Genomic DNA, 12902 nt, shown 5'->3' with positions numbered 1-12902 from the left:
TACAGCGTGACTTCATGCCAAATGAGGATACTCTTGTGGGCATCACTTTGGCCTGACGATCAGGAAATGTGGGTTCAGTGCTTAATGCTTGGGCTCAGAGGCCTGTAATCTGTTTTTCACCCCTGGTTTTGACGGCACCTCTGTCTTACTGACTACAGGGAGTTACCACAAGTGGTAAGTACAACTAGGAACTAGCAAGTTGCAGATCTGGTGGCGTACTCCAGGGCCTGGTGGAGCACAACAGAAGGATGTCTTCCAGAGCAATTTTTAATTCTTTGCTCATCAGAAACTGAAGAAAGCGAAGCAACAGTACTTTCATCTTTTTACTGAGATTAGATGGATCCAAGAGACTGTACCGTTAGGAAATTCTTCCTGTCACTCACCTATCTTTCTCCTCTCTGCTCAACCTCTGCCAATTGCTCCTAGTCATGTTTTGTTGTATTAATCCTAAACTATTCCCTTTTTATTGCAAACACTCTTCAAATACATCTGGACAAAATTCACCCTTTCTTCTTCTCCCCCCACCCCCTTATCCTCTGGTCATGCTATGGACATTTTATTAATTGACTTTCATCCTTAATCCCCTCCAGCTACTTTCATTCCCCAACCTGTTCCTCTACCAGGTCCATTTTGGAGCGCTGTCCATGTGACTGAAGCCTCCCTGACTCACTGCTTTTACTTGGCTGCATGCTGACAGTCTTTCAACTTAACATGACAGTGATTTGGCTGGTAGGATCTACTCAGTAGAGAGGATCTGGAAGCAGCACAAGAGGATGCTCTCGGTCTCTCGGGTTACTCGGTTAAGTACATAGTTCTCAAGAGGACAGGCTAACAGCTGGCCTCTGCTACTCAGACTGCCAAGTATCTTTGATGTAAGTTGGCTCCCAGCTCATGTAAATGAAGAATAAAGAGGGGAAAGAAAGACGACTTGCTTGAAAGAAAAGGTTGATTGAGAAGTGCCCTGTCATTGATATGACTAATCTAAAACCCTTAAGCAATTTGCTGGAGAAGACAAAGTTTAGGTCAGGGCTCAAACTTTTCCAGAGTTAAACAGCAATGGTGCAGATGAACTCCTGTGTGTACTCACTCCTTAACACCTTTTCATGCAAGGAGGAATGAGGTGTATTGAATACATTAACTATCGTGAATTATTAACATCTACATTGTGGCAGTATCCAAAAGGACTCATATCAAACTACAGGCAATGTTGTGAGAAGCTCCATCCAACTGCACGGCACCGATCCAAAGAGCTGTTAGTCCATATAATCAAGGTAAACACAGACTAGAAAGGGAACTGATTTGCCTAAGACTTCATGGTCAGCTGGTCCAGAAAGACATCTAGCACAGTTGTATTTTGTCTTCTACCCAGTACCCTTCTTGTTAAATCAGAATGATTCCCAACTCTTAATTTATTGCAGACTTTTGTTTTCATTATGAGAAACAGTAATCACATGCAAAGCCTGTAGGTAGCTGAAAGTCTTATAGTTTTCCCCTTCAATGGAACATGTGATTTTTTTTTTTTTCTTATTTGGGTATGGTTGGGTTTTTTTTCTTCTTTCTTCTAAAACATGAATTATAAGACAGATGTGAATTATTAACAGCCCTCTGACAGAGCACGTCAGGATTTCTGCCTGTGTACTACTAACCTGAAACAGCAAGAAATGGATAATGGTTCAGGCTTGCACTTCAAAAATAAAGTGAAATGTTGAGCAGGGCACTGGGAAGGGAAGATGAGCATAGGAAGAAAAACAGGACTGGTGTTTAGATCACTAAAAGCCTTTTCTACTCCCTTTCTTTTTATGCCAGGAATTCACAAGTGTCATCCCTGGGTAACAGAACTGGTGGTAGTACTTGGCTGAGCAGTATTTCTCCACTGGATCCCTTTAGCTGCCAGCCGCTCAAAGACAGGAACAAGTCCAGCTTGGGGAGGCATGTGCAACAGCAGAAGTGAGCTGGGACAGCACTTGGGAGCTGTATGACCATCAAAGCCGGTGGGAAAGACCTGGTTGTATCCCAGGACTGGGTTATTACAAAGGTGGGATATGAGGCAGTGCCAGTAGGAGGCTGAACTCTCCAAAACCGTTTTCTATCCCTCCAGAAATTAAAAAAAAAAAAAAAATCAAAAGTGACATTCTGTTGCAAACTTATAGTAGACATGATTTACTGGGAGTGTGATGAGATACCAGCAAGGAGGACATGTACCCTACATCATAAGACGTGGTTACATCCACACAGATAAGCAGATCTTCTCCAACAGAACCGTGTCTCACCCATTCATACAGTGTGTAAGCACTTAGACACAGACCTGTGGCTACACCTCTTCTGATAAGCTAACTGGTGCTGTGGCCTGCCCTCTGGCCTGGAGGCTAGCTGGCACGGCATGGCCATATCCATACAATCAAACACCTTCAGCCTCCAAAACAGCATGGGGATATCTAAATTGCCCTACTGGAAACGGTTCCTTGGGTTGTGTTGACCTCTAAATTGTACCCACGAATTGCTTGGGTGTGGGATAGCTGTCCTGGGCCAAAACCATGCCAGGGACCATTATGAGCCTTTAACAGTGCAAACACTTGAAACTGGAATGGGGTCAAAAATAAGTCAAAAAGAGAGACAGACTGCACTTATGTATATATGTTCATGCACAGATGCGCAAACACACTTCCTGTGCTTGCACAAGTCTTATTTTCCCTAAAACCAATGTAGAAGACAGGTAGAGGGAAATCATCATTCAGTTTCGGATTGAGACACCTAAAGGCCTACTGATATTTAAATATGCATTGGGTGACCATTACAGTCACTAGCATCATAGTAAGTACAGTCAGTAGAAGCCCAAAGGATAGTTCAGCTGACCAGCCCCTAAGAGAAAGATCAAAGAAACAGAGGCATCTAGCGCTTCTTAAACTGTCCCAAGCAATCAAAAACTTCGGTGTGAGATGCCAGATCTGACAGTGTCTCCAGGAGATCCTTGCCCTTCTGCCACAGAGTGACAAGCCAAGGGAAATATCATAGGGCATTTTAAGTGGCACTAGATATCTCTTCATGGACAATTGTATCAAGGACACAGGTTTCCATCAGCTGTAATGGGACACATTGCCAGTATCTACATGGTGACCACACATGTTTTGCAGGACAATATCTAAGTTTATATGTCTTCAATCTAATTTGAATTCACTCATCTTGAATTTCTGGCTCACCTGCCAAATTTGGCTCACCCACCTCATCGGTCTCTACAACTCCCTGAAAGGAGGTTGTAGCGAGGTGGGGGTCGGTCTCTTCTCCCAAGGAACAAGCGCTAGGACGAGAGGAAATGGCCTCAAGTTGCGCCAGGGGAGGTTTAGATCGGATATTACGAAAAATTTCTTCACCAAAAGGGTTATCAAACATTGGACCAGGCTGCCCAGGGAAGTGGTTGAGTCCCCATCCCTGGAGGTATTTAAAAGACGTGTAGATGTGGTGCTTAGGGACATGGTTTAGTGGTGGACTTGGCAGTGTTAGGTTTGTGGTTGGACTCGATGATCTTAAAAGTCCTTTCCAACCAAAATGATTCTGTGGTCTTTCCAGTAATTTTTGATTGCTGAATAAGCTCTGAGAGCTACATCACAGTTATACTATAGTCCCTTTCACCCATAAAGTAATTTGTTCATTTATGCTTTGTGTCCCTCTATCACGATTAAGACAACAAACAAGTAGGTTTTCATTTCCATCTATAAACAGTGGTATTATCACAAGTCCCCATTGAAATCAAGTGAAAACTGGCATCTTAACCCTGGAAAAGCAATTACCTAGTTGCCAAAAAATTCTGCCACTCACAATAACAAAAGTTTATTCTTGAGTCTCATATCTCCCTTGTACCATTGTCTGATCCCATGATGTTGATGGGGAACCATAACTGTATAGACTGAAACAGGTTGCTTAGGTTGTGAGCCTGGGTCAGTCTTAATAAGGTTTGATGATCTGAATTGACTAATTTCACCCCGTAGCAAGAAGAGAATAGCAAAATGAAAGACCAGAAAGTCCTGATGAGGTGGGTAAGAAAGGCATGGCTCCAACAGAGTGGCAGAAACGTATCTACTGAAAAGTTTTCTTTTAATTAAATACATCATGAACTTATTATATCTTCTATGCAATATGGCTGCTCATGGCATGAGAGCTGGGCCCATGAAATCATAAAATGTTGAATCCAGTTTTAGTAGAAAACATAATACATGAATCTGATAGTTTATGAAACTAACATAGCAATGAAATCAAATGGCAAAGTTTTTCTGCCTAAGACATGAAAAGCTACCCTATTCATGACCACGTATTCCTTGGGAGCATTTGGGGAAATCTCTCACAATGAGCATAAAAGGAAACACTCCCAGTACTTGACTTAAAATCTAATTAAAGTCAAACTCTTTTTTTTTTTTTTTTAAATACTGCATCTTTTTATCAGCTGAGGTGTTTCTTTCATGATCTGGAAGTGTTTTATAGGTCAGCATTCAGAAAATCTTGGCAAAGTTTGCAATTCACCCACGAAATCCCTGACTGTCTGCAGCTTGGTCATCAATCTCACTTTGAACATCAGTGCCCATCTTGAGCTGGATTCTTATTTCTACAAAGGCCAGTTTATATCTCCCTGGTAATTTGAAGAGTGACAAAATAGCAATACACCACAGCACCCACTTAAAGGTCCACTTAACACTGCCAGAATAGCCTCTGGACAGGAATCAAGACTACAGATAGGATACCAAGGTAAGAAAGATAAGCAGCTTGCTGAGAACATCAGAAAAAAATTGATCTTGGGCAAGCCATATCTAAATTAGCAAATAAAAAAACCCAAAGACTGTAGTCTGGCCTGGAGGCCAACTGCTGTGCATAATTCTCATAGCTGTCCATACAGCTGTGTGCTCCTCTCCAGAAACATGATGACTGCATCCAAATTGCCAGTTGGGAAAGGTCCCTCTGCTATCTCTTAAACCATGCCTGAGAACTATCTGGGCCAGAACAAGTAGCCAGAACAAAACCAGTGCCAGAGACCACATGGATAACAACACGGACTAATGTAAGCCAGTGCTCAGGCTTTTGACCTAGTTTAGGACCCAGCAGAGAGGCAGGAATCTTGGGACTGTGTCCAGACCCAGCAGCTCTCTCAATATAAAACATAACAAGCAACACCCATGCCGATTTTTCAGAAGTGGAATGGTTACTTACAAATGAAGAGACATACGGTGGAAAACAAGGTCGCTGCCACAAACACTGCCACCAGAAGCTTGACTGAAGTTGGCCCTGGCTGTGCAAGATACCGCAAGGATATCTGTGGAAGGGAGGAGAAGACTTCCTTTCTGCCCCGTGACAGAGCCGTCAAGATCCTCAAGGATGGCAGAGTGAGGAAAGGGGAAGGACACTTGGAAAGGTGAGTTGATGAAGGTCAGACGTTCAGCTCTCACAGTAAACCCACCTGGGGGGAACAAGCAGCATTTCAGAAACAGAGACTGACCTCTTCAAGTAATAGAATCATAGAATCATTAAGGTTGGAAAAGACCTCTAAGATCATCGAGTCCAACCATCAACCCAACACCACCATGCCCACTTCAATAGGCCTGAAGACATCTCGGGAGAAAAAGAGACTAGCTTCATTTCACCTTCACTTTGGAAAAATGTCTGCTGAGTCAACAAGAAGGGGAGATTCAGGAAAATAAATAGATAAATAGAGATGGTTGTAGGAATTGCCATTGCCATGCTATGGCCAGGTCCAACCTGTCCAGCACCCTGTTGTGACAGGACTTGTGGTTACAGACTCCTCTGATCCAGGTGCTGCTCCTGGTCCTACCAGCATCTCCTCAGTGACTCCAAATGCTTCTTCACGAGTCCCACTGCCAAAAGTTACAGTCCCCAAAACAGTGATTCTTATAGATCTTTTCTGCCTTGTTTATAAGATAAATTCTTTAGAGATAAGGACTGTTTATATGTGTGTAAATACACTTGTGTGCATATGTACAACACCTGGCACAATAAACCCTTGGCTGAAAAGTATAGCTGGAGGATCTTTTCATTACTGTAACACAGACAGATAGCTACAAAAAGCAGGAATATTCATGCAGACTAAAGCACAGGAAGTTTTTGAACACATTAATATTTCCACAAATGTCAGAAAAACATTGCCCCATGGACCATAACAAGTCAGCTTTGGCATGAGTGTTCATGCACCACATTGGTTACTATTTGACTATCCTATTCTCAGTTGCAGCCTCTCTGAGTTAGATTTTACTATTCCTCCTGTCCTTTGATCTCACCTCCTGAAGTCTTTTTCTTTGTTATGTTATTGTAGGGCAGTATTCATTTACATATAAATATATTTAAGGTGTAATTGCAGTTGGAACATTCTTCAAAGAGCCTTTGGCTACCTCTTCAAAGCTCAAAAGGATGCTTAGTTTACACATTATCTTAGGCAAATTCACCTAAGGTTTAGGTTGGCCTGAGGTAGGAGCTTGGTGAAATTCTGAGATGTTGTGTCATAGCTATTAAAGGATTCATCGCTCTTGAAATTTTCCCTTCCAAAATGAAGAAGCAGAAACAAGTCAGTGTATAAAAACCCCTTCCACTGAAAAAAAAAATCAAATCAGTGCAAAAATAAGGCTACTTTTGTCTTAAAAAATATGTGCGATATGTGGCTTCAACTACGTGATGAAGCTATTTCTAAGGGAGATTGGAGAGAACCTGCAACCTCAGCCCGTGCAGAGCAGAGCAGCTAAAGGGTCTGGTTCAGCCCACCAGCAACGTCAGCAAAACGCACACACTAACGAGGGTGAGTATTGTTGAGGACTGGTTGTTATGCATACCTCTACAATCCCAGCTCAGGGACTTTCTCAGTTCATCTGAGCTGCACACCAAGCACAGCATTTATCTCGCATCTACATATCACCATCTCATGCCCCACCTCCCTGTGAATGGGGAAGAGCTATTATCCATCTGTCCCAGCTGGGGAAGTGAAACATAGAGAGTGACACTTCTGAAAACTATTAATACAGTGAACTATTAATACCTAAGGAGAGCAGGTATGCAAATACCTCAAAACCTAGCTCTTGGTAAATCACCTATAGCAAACATAGTGACAAGATTGCAGAAGGAGAACTGGGCCAGTACTCTTCATCATTATACTTTTTGTGGGATTCAGCTGAAATATCTATCAATGGTTGTCTGTGGAAACTATGAACTTCTAACCATCTGAATCCGAAATGGGAGGAAGCCAGGGACTGTGGAAACCCTGCTAAATAAGTGTGAGTCAGACTCACCTTGCCCTTGGTAACAGCCAGAACAAGTCCTGATCGCTGTGCAAGTGTTCACATGAAAGTTCCTGAAAGCTGTGTTGGAGATGAATAGCTGGTATCTTTTGGGAGTTTTTAGTCCTGCTGACATACAGGTCCTATCCTGCAATGAAGAAATGAAGAGTGCTAGGAAACATATCACCATGTGCATCTCCAAGTTTAATGAGTCCAGGATGCAGCAGCTGGGACACAAGGACGTGATTGCACTCAAGCCCGTGGTTGTGGGGCAATGTATACTGTTTGAAGGACAGATCTAAGCTATTGCTTTGCACATTCTGACAAGTAACATCTGTTTAATTCACCATTTGCAGTATGTGATAGTATTACATTCAGGGCAGTAATTGCCCTGTTTGCTTTGTCCGGGTTGTTGTGTAGTAGTTAAGGTTGGACATTTGAAGGGAAAGGAAATTGCACGTTCCCTGGGAAGAAAGAATCCACCTGGAAGGCACAGTGAGCAGATTTGTTTACAGTCCCTTATACTTTACCTTGTCTCGTCCAGCAGGCAGGAAATTTCCCTACTTTACAAAGCTAATCATTCTAATTTCTGTTCTAAGAAAAACCTGACTGCTGAGATTCAAAGCCCTTTTGTGTGACCGGGGATGGGGGGAAGCATTTAAGCTAGGCTCTTTTCAAAGCTCTAGTTGACTTCAGGGTCCCTCAGAGCAACAAGAAGTGGAAAGGAAGAGCAAAACCCATAAGTAATGGGAAACACAATGGACAAACTAGATTTTGTGGTGATTGTAGGCCATGACACAGGGGAAGTGTACATCTCTGCTAATTTATCTTGGAGACAGGCTGGGAAGAAGGACGTACTCAGAGCTAGTGGGTAGCCTGGAGGAGGAAGGGCTGGCAGGAATGTGTGATACTGTTTCTGAGGCCAATAAACACTTTTGTAGAACAACTCTCAAAAGCCATAGTAGAGAATCAATCGAGAAATCCACCCTCTGTGAAAAATCCTCTTTAACTGAAAATGTGGAATGAAATGGACTTTTATGAATAGATTATTACTTCAGTGAGATGGTGCTATCTTCAGTCGCATGAAGAGACAGTAGCTCCATCACCTTTTTTAATCTGAGGCCAAAACATCTGGGGTGATGGTCCTGCTCCTTGGGCCATCTTCTTCCAAGTCACTGCTAAGCAGAAATCCCTGGCTTCTGATAACAAATCAGTCAGAAAGACTCTATTGTTTTTTTGCTGACACTTGCCTGTTCTTCCATCCCACCCCCCTTTCTATCTTTTTTTTTTTTTAGTTAATTTATTTTATTTAAATAAATAGCAAATAGAAGAAGGGTGTGAGACGATAATTCCTCCCTCGTGTGTGTCACCTGTCTCAGACTTCCTGCTTTTTCAGGAAGAAATGCTTCTCCTCAAATGGCTCCACAAGGACAATGAGTTGCTTTATGAAAACATGGAAGAGGCTTGCTGAATGTCTAGGAAGCTAACAAAAGTCTTTCTCTTGGCTTTTACGGGCCCTGGATTTAGCCCTGCCACTAACGTTTTAATTGACCAAAGTCCCAATTTTTAAATGCCCTTATATTTCCAGAAAACAATCTTGTTTTAAAGCACTTCTTTTAAAAACTGGAAGGGCTAGCAGAGAGGAATATCCAAGGTTCCCATTAAATTAATGTCATAAAGTTTTAATTGATATTAAAGAGACATCATTATTAAAGGGAGAATTACATAAATTAAGATGTAAATTATGACAAGGAGGCTCTTATCATGAGATAATCAAAGATAATCACCCCCCGGGGGTACTGCAAGAAACAAGGCACAGCTGAGCGCCTCTAAATCTCTTAACAAGTACAACATGGAGCCCTTCCATGGATCCTGCAAAGCAAAAACAAAGCCGTCCACCCTTTGGTGTCTGAGAGAAATTCATTGCGTCATTGGGATGCTGCAAGATTGGACTGGCGAAGCCAGGATTTTATCTGAGCTACACACTTTCAAAAGACCTACTACAGAGGTTTCTTTCTGTGAGCTTCTAAAGAAAACTCATTTAAAACTCTTTTTCTGCCAGTCAGACAGAAAATTAATTCCATAAACAACAATATAAAACTGAGCAGGGAAAAAAAGACCTCAAAATCATGAACAAGCAGCTGTGGCCAGTTGTAACTAGAATTCCATTGTTATCCAGGTTATTAATCTGTTAACAACCTGGTAACACCCAAAAGACTTTGTCCAGCTGCCTAAAGAAATAACGGAAGAAGATCATATTTACTGCATAAATAAAAATGTTACTTTTTGACGGCATTTTTCGTTCTCAAGTAAAAAAGTAACACTCTGTGTTCCAGGTGGACCGATGGTGCTATGAGAGAGCAGAGGAAACCAAAGTGTTAACTAAGATAGAAATCAAATCTGTTGTTCCCCCTCATTATTCTCAAATCACTAAACTAAACCCAGTTGTGTATCGTTAAATGGTGTCTGTTTATTACAGCAAAAGGTATATAGGAATTTATGTTAGAAAAGCTTGTTTAAACAAAAATTCTGATTTCTCTCAAAAATTCAGGTTCTGTGAAATTCCAGGGCTTTTCTGGGACCATGTCAATCTTGGAAAAAACCACGAGTAGGGAAAAAATTAACACTTACTAAAATCCTTCAGCTCGTAAGTTGAACAGAAGTGTGATTTCGTTTTTACTTTTGAATGTTGTTTTATAAAGAATATACATGAATATGCATTATAATATAAAATCTCTTAATAGTTCCAAATTCAAATAGAAAAATCAGAGACCTTGTTTCAAATTTGTTTTTAAAAAAAATCTTCAAAACTTCCATAGTGAAATAAAAAGATGTTTGGAAAAAATGCTGAATCGTCCTGCAGAGTGCAATCTGCGGTTTTTCAACAGCTGATGTTTATTCAGTTCTACCATCAGCTGGTATGAGTGGAGTTTCTGAAAAATGATGCAGGATCCAGCTGATCAAATGCTATTTCTTTTCTGCTGCTGCCAGCAGAAGCAACAAAATCTTTGGTTCCAGCAGGGTGGGAGAGAGGTACTGATGCTCCAGGTTTCTCTGCTTCATCACAAATCAATGTCCCTCGCAGGTGCTGCTGTTGAAGGCATCATCTTTCTGAGGAGTGGAAGACAGCTAGAGGACTAAGCAAACAGATCAGTGCCCAAACCTCATCCTGAAGCTGGGCCTAAGTATTTATCTTTACATGCAATTTGTTTAAAATCCAAGCTTTACCCAAGCTGCCATGGAGCAGGGGCTGTTCTTCAGGTTGCTTTCTTATTCCTCCAAATTCCTGTTTGAAGGGTTGCTGTGCAACTCAAGAGACATTGAAATAATTCCTGCAGTGCTTACCTTTTGCCCAGTGTGCCCAATTAAAACGCTATCAGCTACAGAAGTGTTTCCCAGGCTTTCTACGATGTCAATGCCAAAGTCTTTGCAAGCATAAATCCAGAAATGTTGGAGTTCAAGGTTACTGCTACTAAAAATCTATATAAAAGCATAGCCAGAATAATAATTAAATTAGTTAAAAGCATAACCAGAATAATAATTTAAAAAAAAAAAAAAGATTGTGATTTATAACTCTGCTTTACTTACAATAAACAGAAGGGAAGTGCAAAAACACATAAAAGTGTTGAATGTGTATTTAGTGTTGGAGCCTCTCCCCTTAATTTCTTATTTCTGCCTTGAAGTAATAATACAGTAATCTTTACATTCTGCCAACTTATTTTCAAGTTAAAAGAAAAAAGAACAGTATGAAAGAAAATCAGAACTGAGAATCAGTAATAGACGGAGTAAAACTGCTCTAAATATTTTGGGGTTTATTACTGGAAAGATCAGCAGGGTAAAGAAGTTAATGTTTGTAGCAGAAAGATGCCTTGAAAATAACCAGAGGTATTGCTTACAGCCACCTGACAGCAAGAAGGCTGTTCCTAGAGGGAGCCCATGGAAAGAAGCAGAATAAACTTAGCTATTCGTGTATGCTAGGTCAGTAACATACAAAGAAATTACAAGTTAGGCAGAGAAAACCACAAAAACAAAACTGCAAAACATCCTTTTGTTTCCTTTCTTTTCCCGCAAATAAGCTTTTCCAGAAAGAGAATGCACCAGTCTGAAAAAACACACTGAAAAATTGGACACCTTCGAAGGAAGAGCCATAGGATGGGTTAGACTAGAAAAGATGCCTTACAGAGAAACACATACAATTTGTTCAGGTCATCAGACAGGGAGTTAAGAGGATCACAGCCTCTAAGCACCGGCATGGGAAGAAAGTATCAGATAATAAAGGGTGGTGTGGGTTTTTTAATTAGATTAAGTAGTAGTGAGCTACAGTAGTTGGAAAGTGAAACTAGACAAAATCAAACAAAAAAAGGTGCATATTTTTAACAAGGATGAAAAAATTCCCATGGAAACCGTTAACCCTATGAAGGTAACGGATCCTCTACCAACTGCAATCTTTACGAATAGCTCAGATCCACTGGGAGGATTTTTTTGGTTGCGTGATCTAGTGGAAGGTGTCCCTGCCCATGGCAGGGGGGTGGGAACTAGATGATTAAGTCCCTTCCAACCCAAACCATTCTATGATTCTACGATTCTGTGATTATAGTGGCAGCCAGATGCTAGATGATTACAGAGGACACCAACTATTGATGAAAGTAGCACTGATTCTGCACTGAAGCAGCAAGAAGAGCTCACACAAATTGTGTTTCTGGCTTTATCACCAAAATAGGAGCCTCCAGCTGAGGGACACGGACATACAGGTACAAGAGCTTTACCGTAACTGTGGCCCATTTGCAGCCTTAAAAGATGACGTCAGTGTAGAGGTGATATACTTGTAAAGATCCTGAGCATCACAGAGGACAGTCAGGATAAACGTACCTGTGCTCCACCTTGGCTGCTCCAAGCTGTGAAGTTGTTGAACTGAACAGGTCTGTTTGGGCTGTCTGGCAAATATTCTGGGTACACCAGCAACCCATACCTTTTTAGGAAAGCAAGCAAAGGAAACTTTCTTTACAGTGCATTCATGAGCAGATTTTCCTATTCATCATTCTGATATCTAAAATCTTAAATCTGTAATAGTTCTCTGCATGAGACTTTATCATTTAATCCAAAATCAAAAACTGGTTGATAGCAATATTTATTTTAGGCATCTAATCATGCCAGAGAGCACACCTAAAATTTCTTTTCAAGTATTTTCAGAATTAGCCACGTCAGGGCTAACAACCAGTGTGCAGTACCACTGACAGGTGCTCGCTGCAAAACACCCCCACCATGCTCGTGAGTTTTCAGCCAGCACCACCTTCAGATAAGCCTGACATGAATCTGGACAGATAAAGCTTTTCTATATCTTGGATTCAGCCAACTTGGAGTACATTCCAAATGCACGCGTTCCTGAATGCAGCCCTTGGTTTGACCTTCTCAGAGATTTTAAATCCAGATTAATATCCAGATTACCTCAAAATTCCGGTGACTCCATCCACTGACTTTTAATACAGTGTCATTTTTTACTATAGTTTCTGTTTTAGGGAAGTACAGGCAAAAGCTCTAGTGAATAACCGTTCCTGGATGCTACAGGAACAACTGTTACATGTAATGTCTGACATTCGTACAGCACCTTTTATCCCGTTGGACCTCAAAGTGATTAGTCTC

At 41.2% G+C, this 12902-nt stretch overlaps 1 protein-coding gene across 3 annotated transcripts in view; it reads right to left on the bottom strand.

Annotated features, from left to right (window-relative positions):
• PKHD1 (PKHD1 ciliary IPT domain containing fibrocystin/polyductin) overlaps nucleotides 1-12902 on the bottom strand; it is a 284017-nt gene that overhangs the window by 130137 nt on the left and 140978 nt on the right. For all 3 annotated transcript variants that reach the window (XM_076332602.1, XM_076332604.1, XM_076332603.1), the window contains exons 44-47: nucleotides 12132-12231; nucleotides 10608-10742; nucleotides 7275-7410; nucleotides 5194-5440 (exon numbers count right to left, since the gene is read on the bottom strand). In XM_076332602.1, the coding sequence (XP_076188717.1) occupies nucleotides 5194-5440; nucleotides 7275-7410; nucleotides 10608-10742; nucleotides 12132-12231 (618 nt within the window). The remainder of the gene's footprint in view (nucleotides 1-5193; nucleotides 5441-7274; nucleotides 7411-10607; nucleotides 10743-12131; nucleotides 12232-12902) is intronic.

Source organism: Aptenodytes patagonicus, chromosome 3, assembly GCF_965638725.1.
Source record: "Aptenodytes patagonicus chromosome 3, bAptPat1.pri.cur, whole genome shotgun sequence".
Lineage (NCBI taxonomy): Eukaryota > Metazoa > Chordata > Aves > Sphenisciformes > Spheniscidae > Aptenodytes > Aptenodytes patagonicus.
This window is presented reverse-complemented; position numbering and strand designations above follow the sequence as displayed.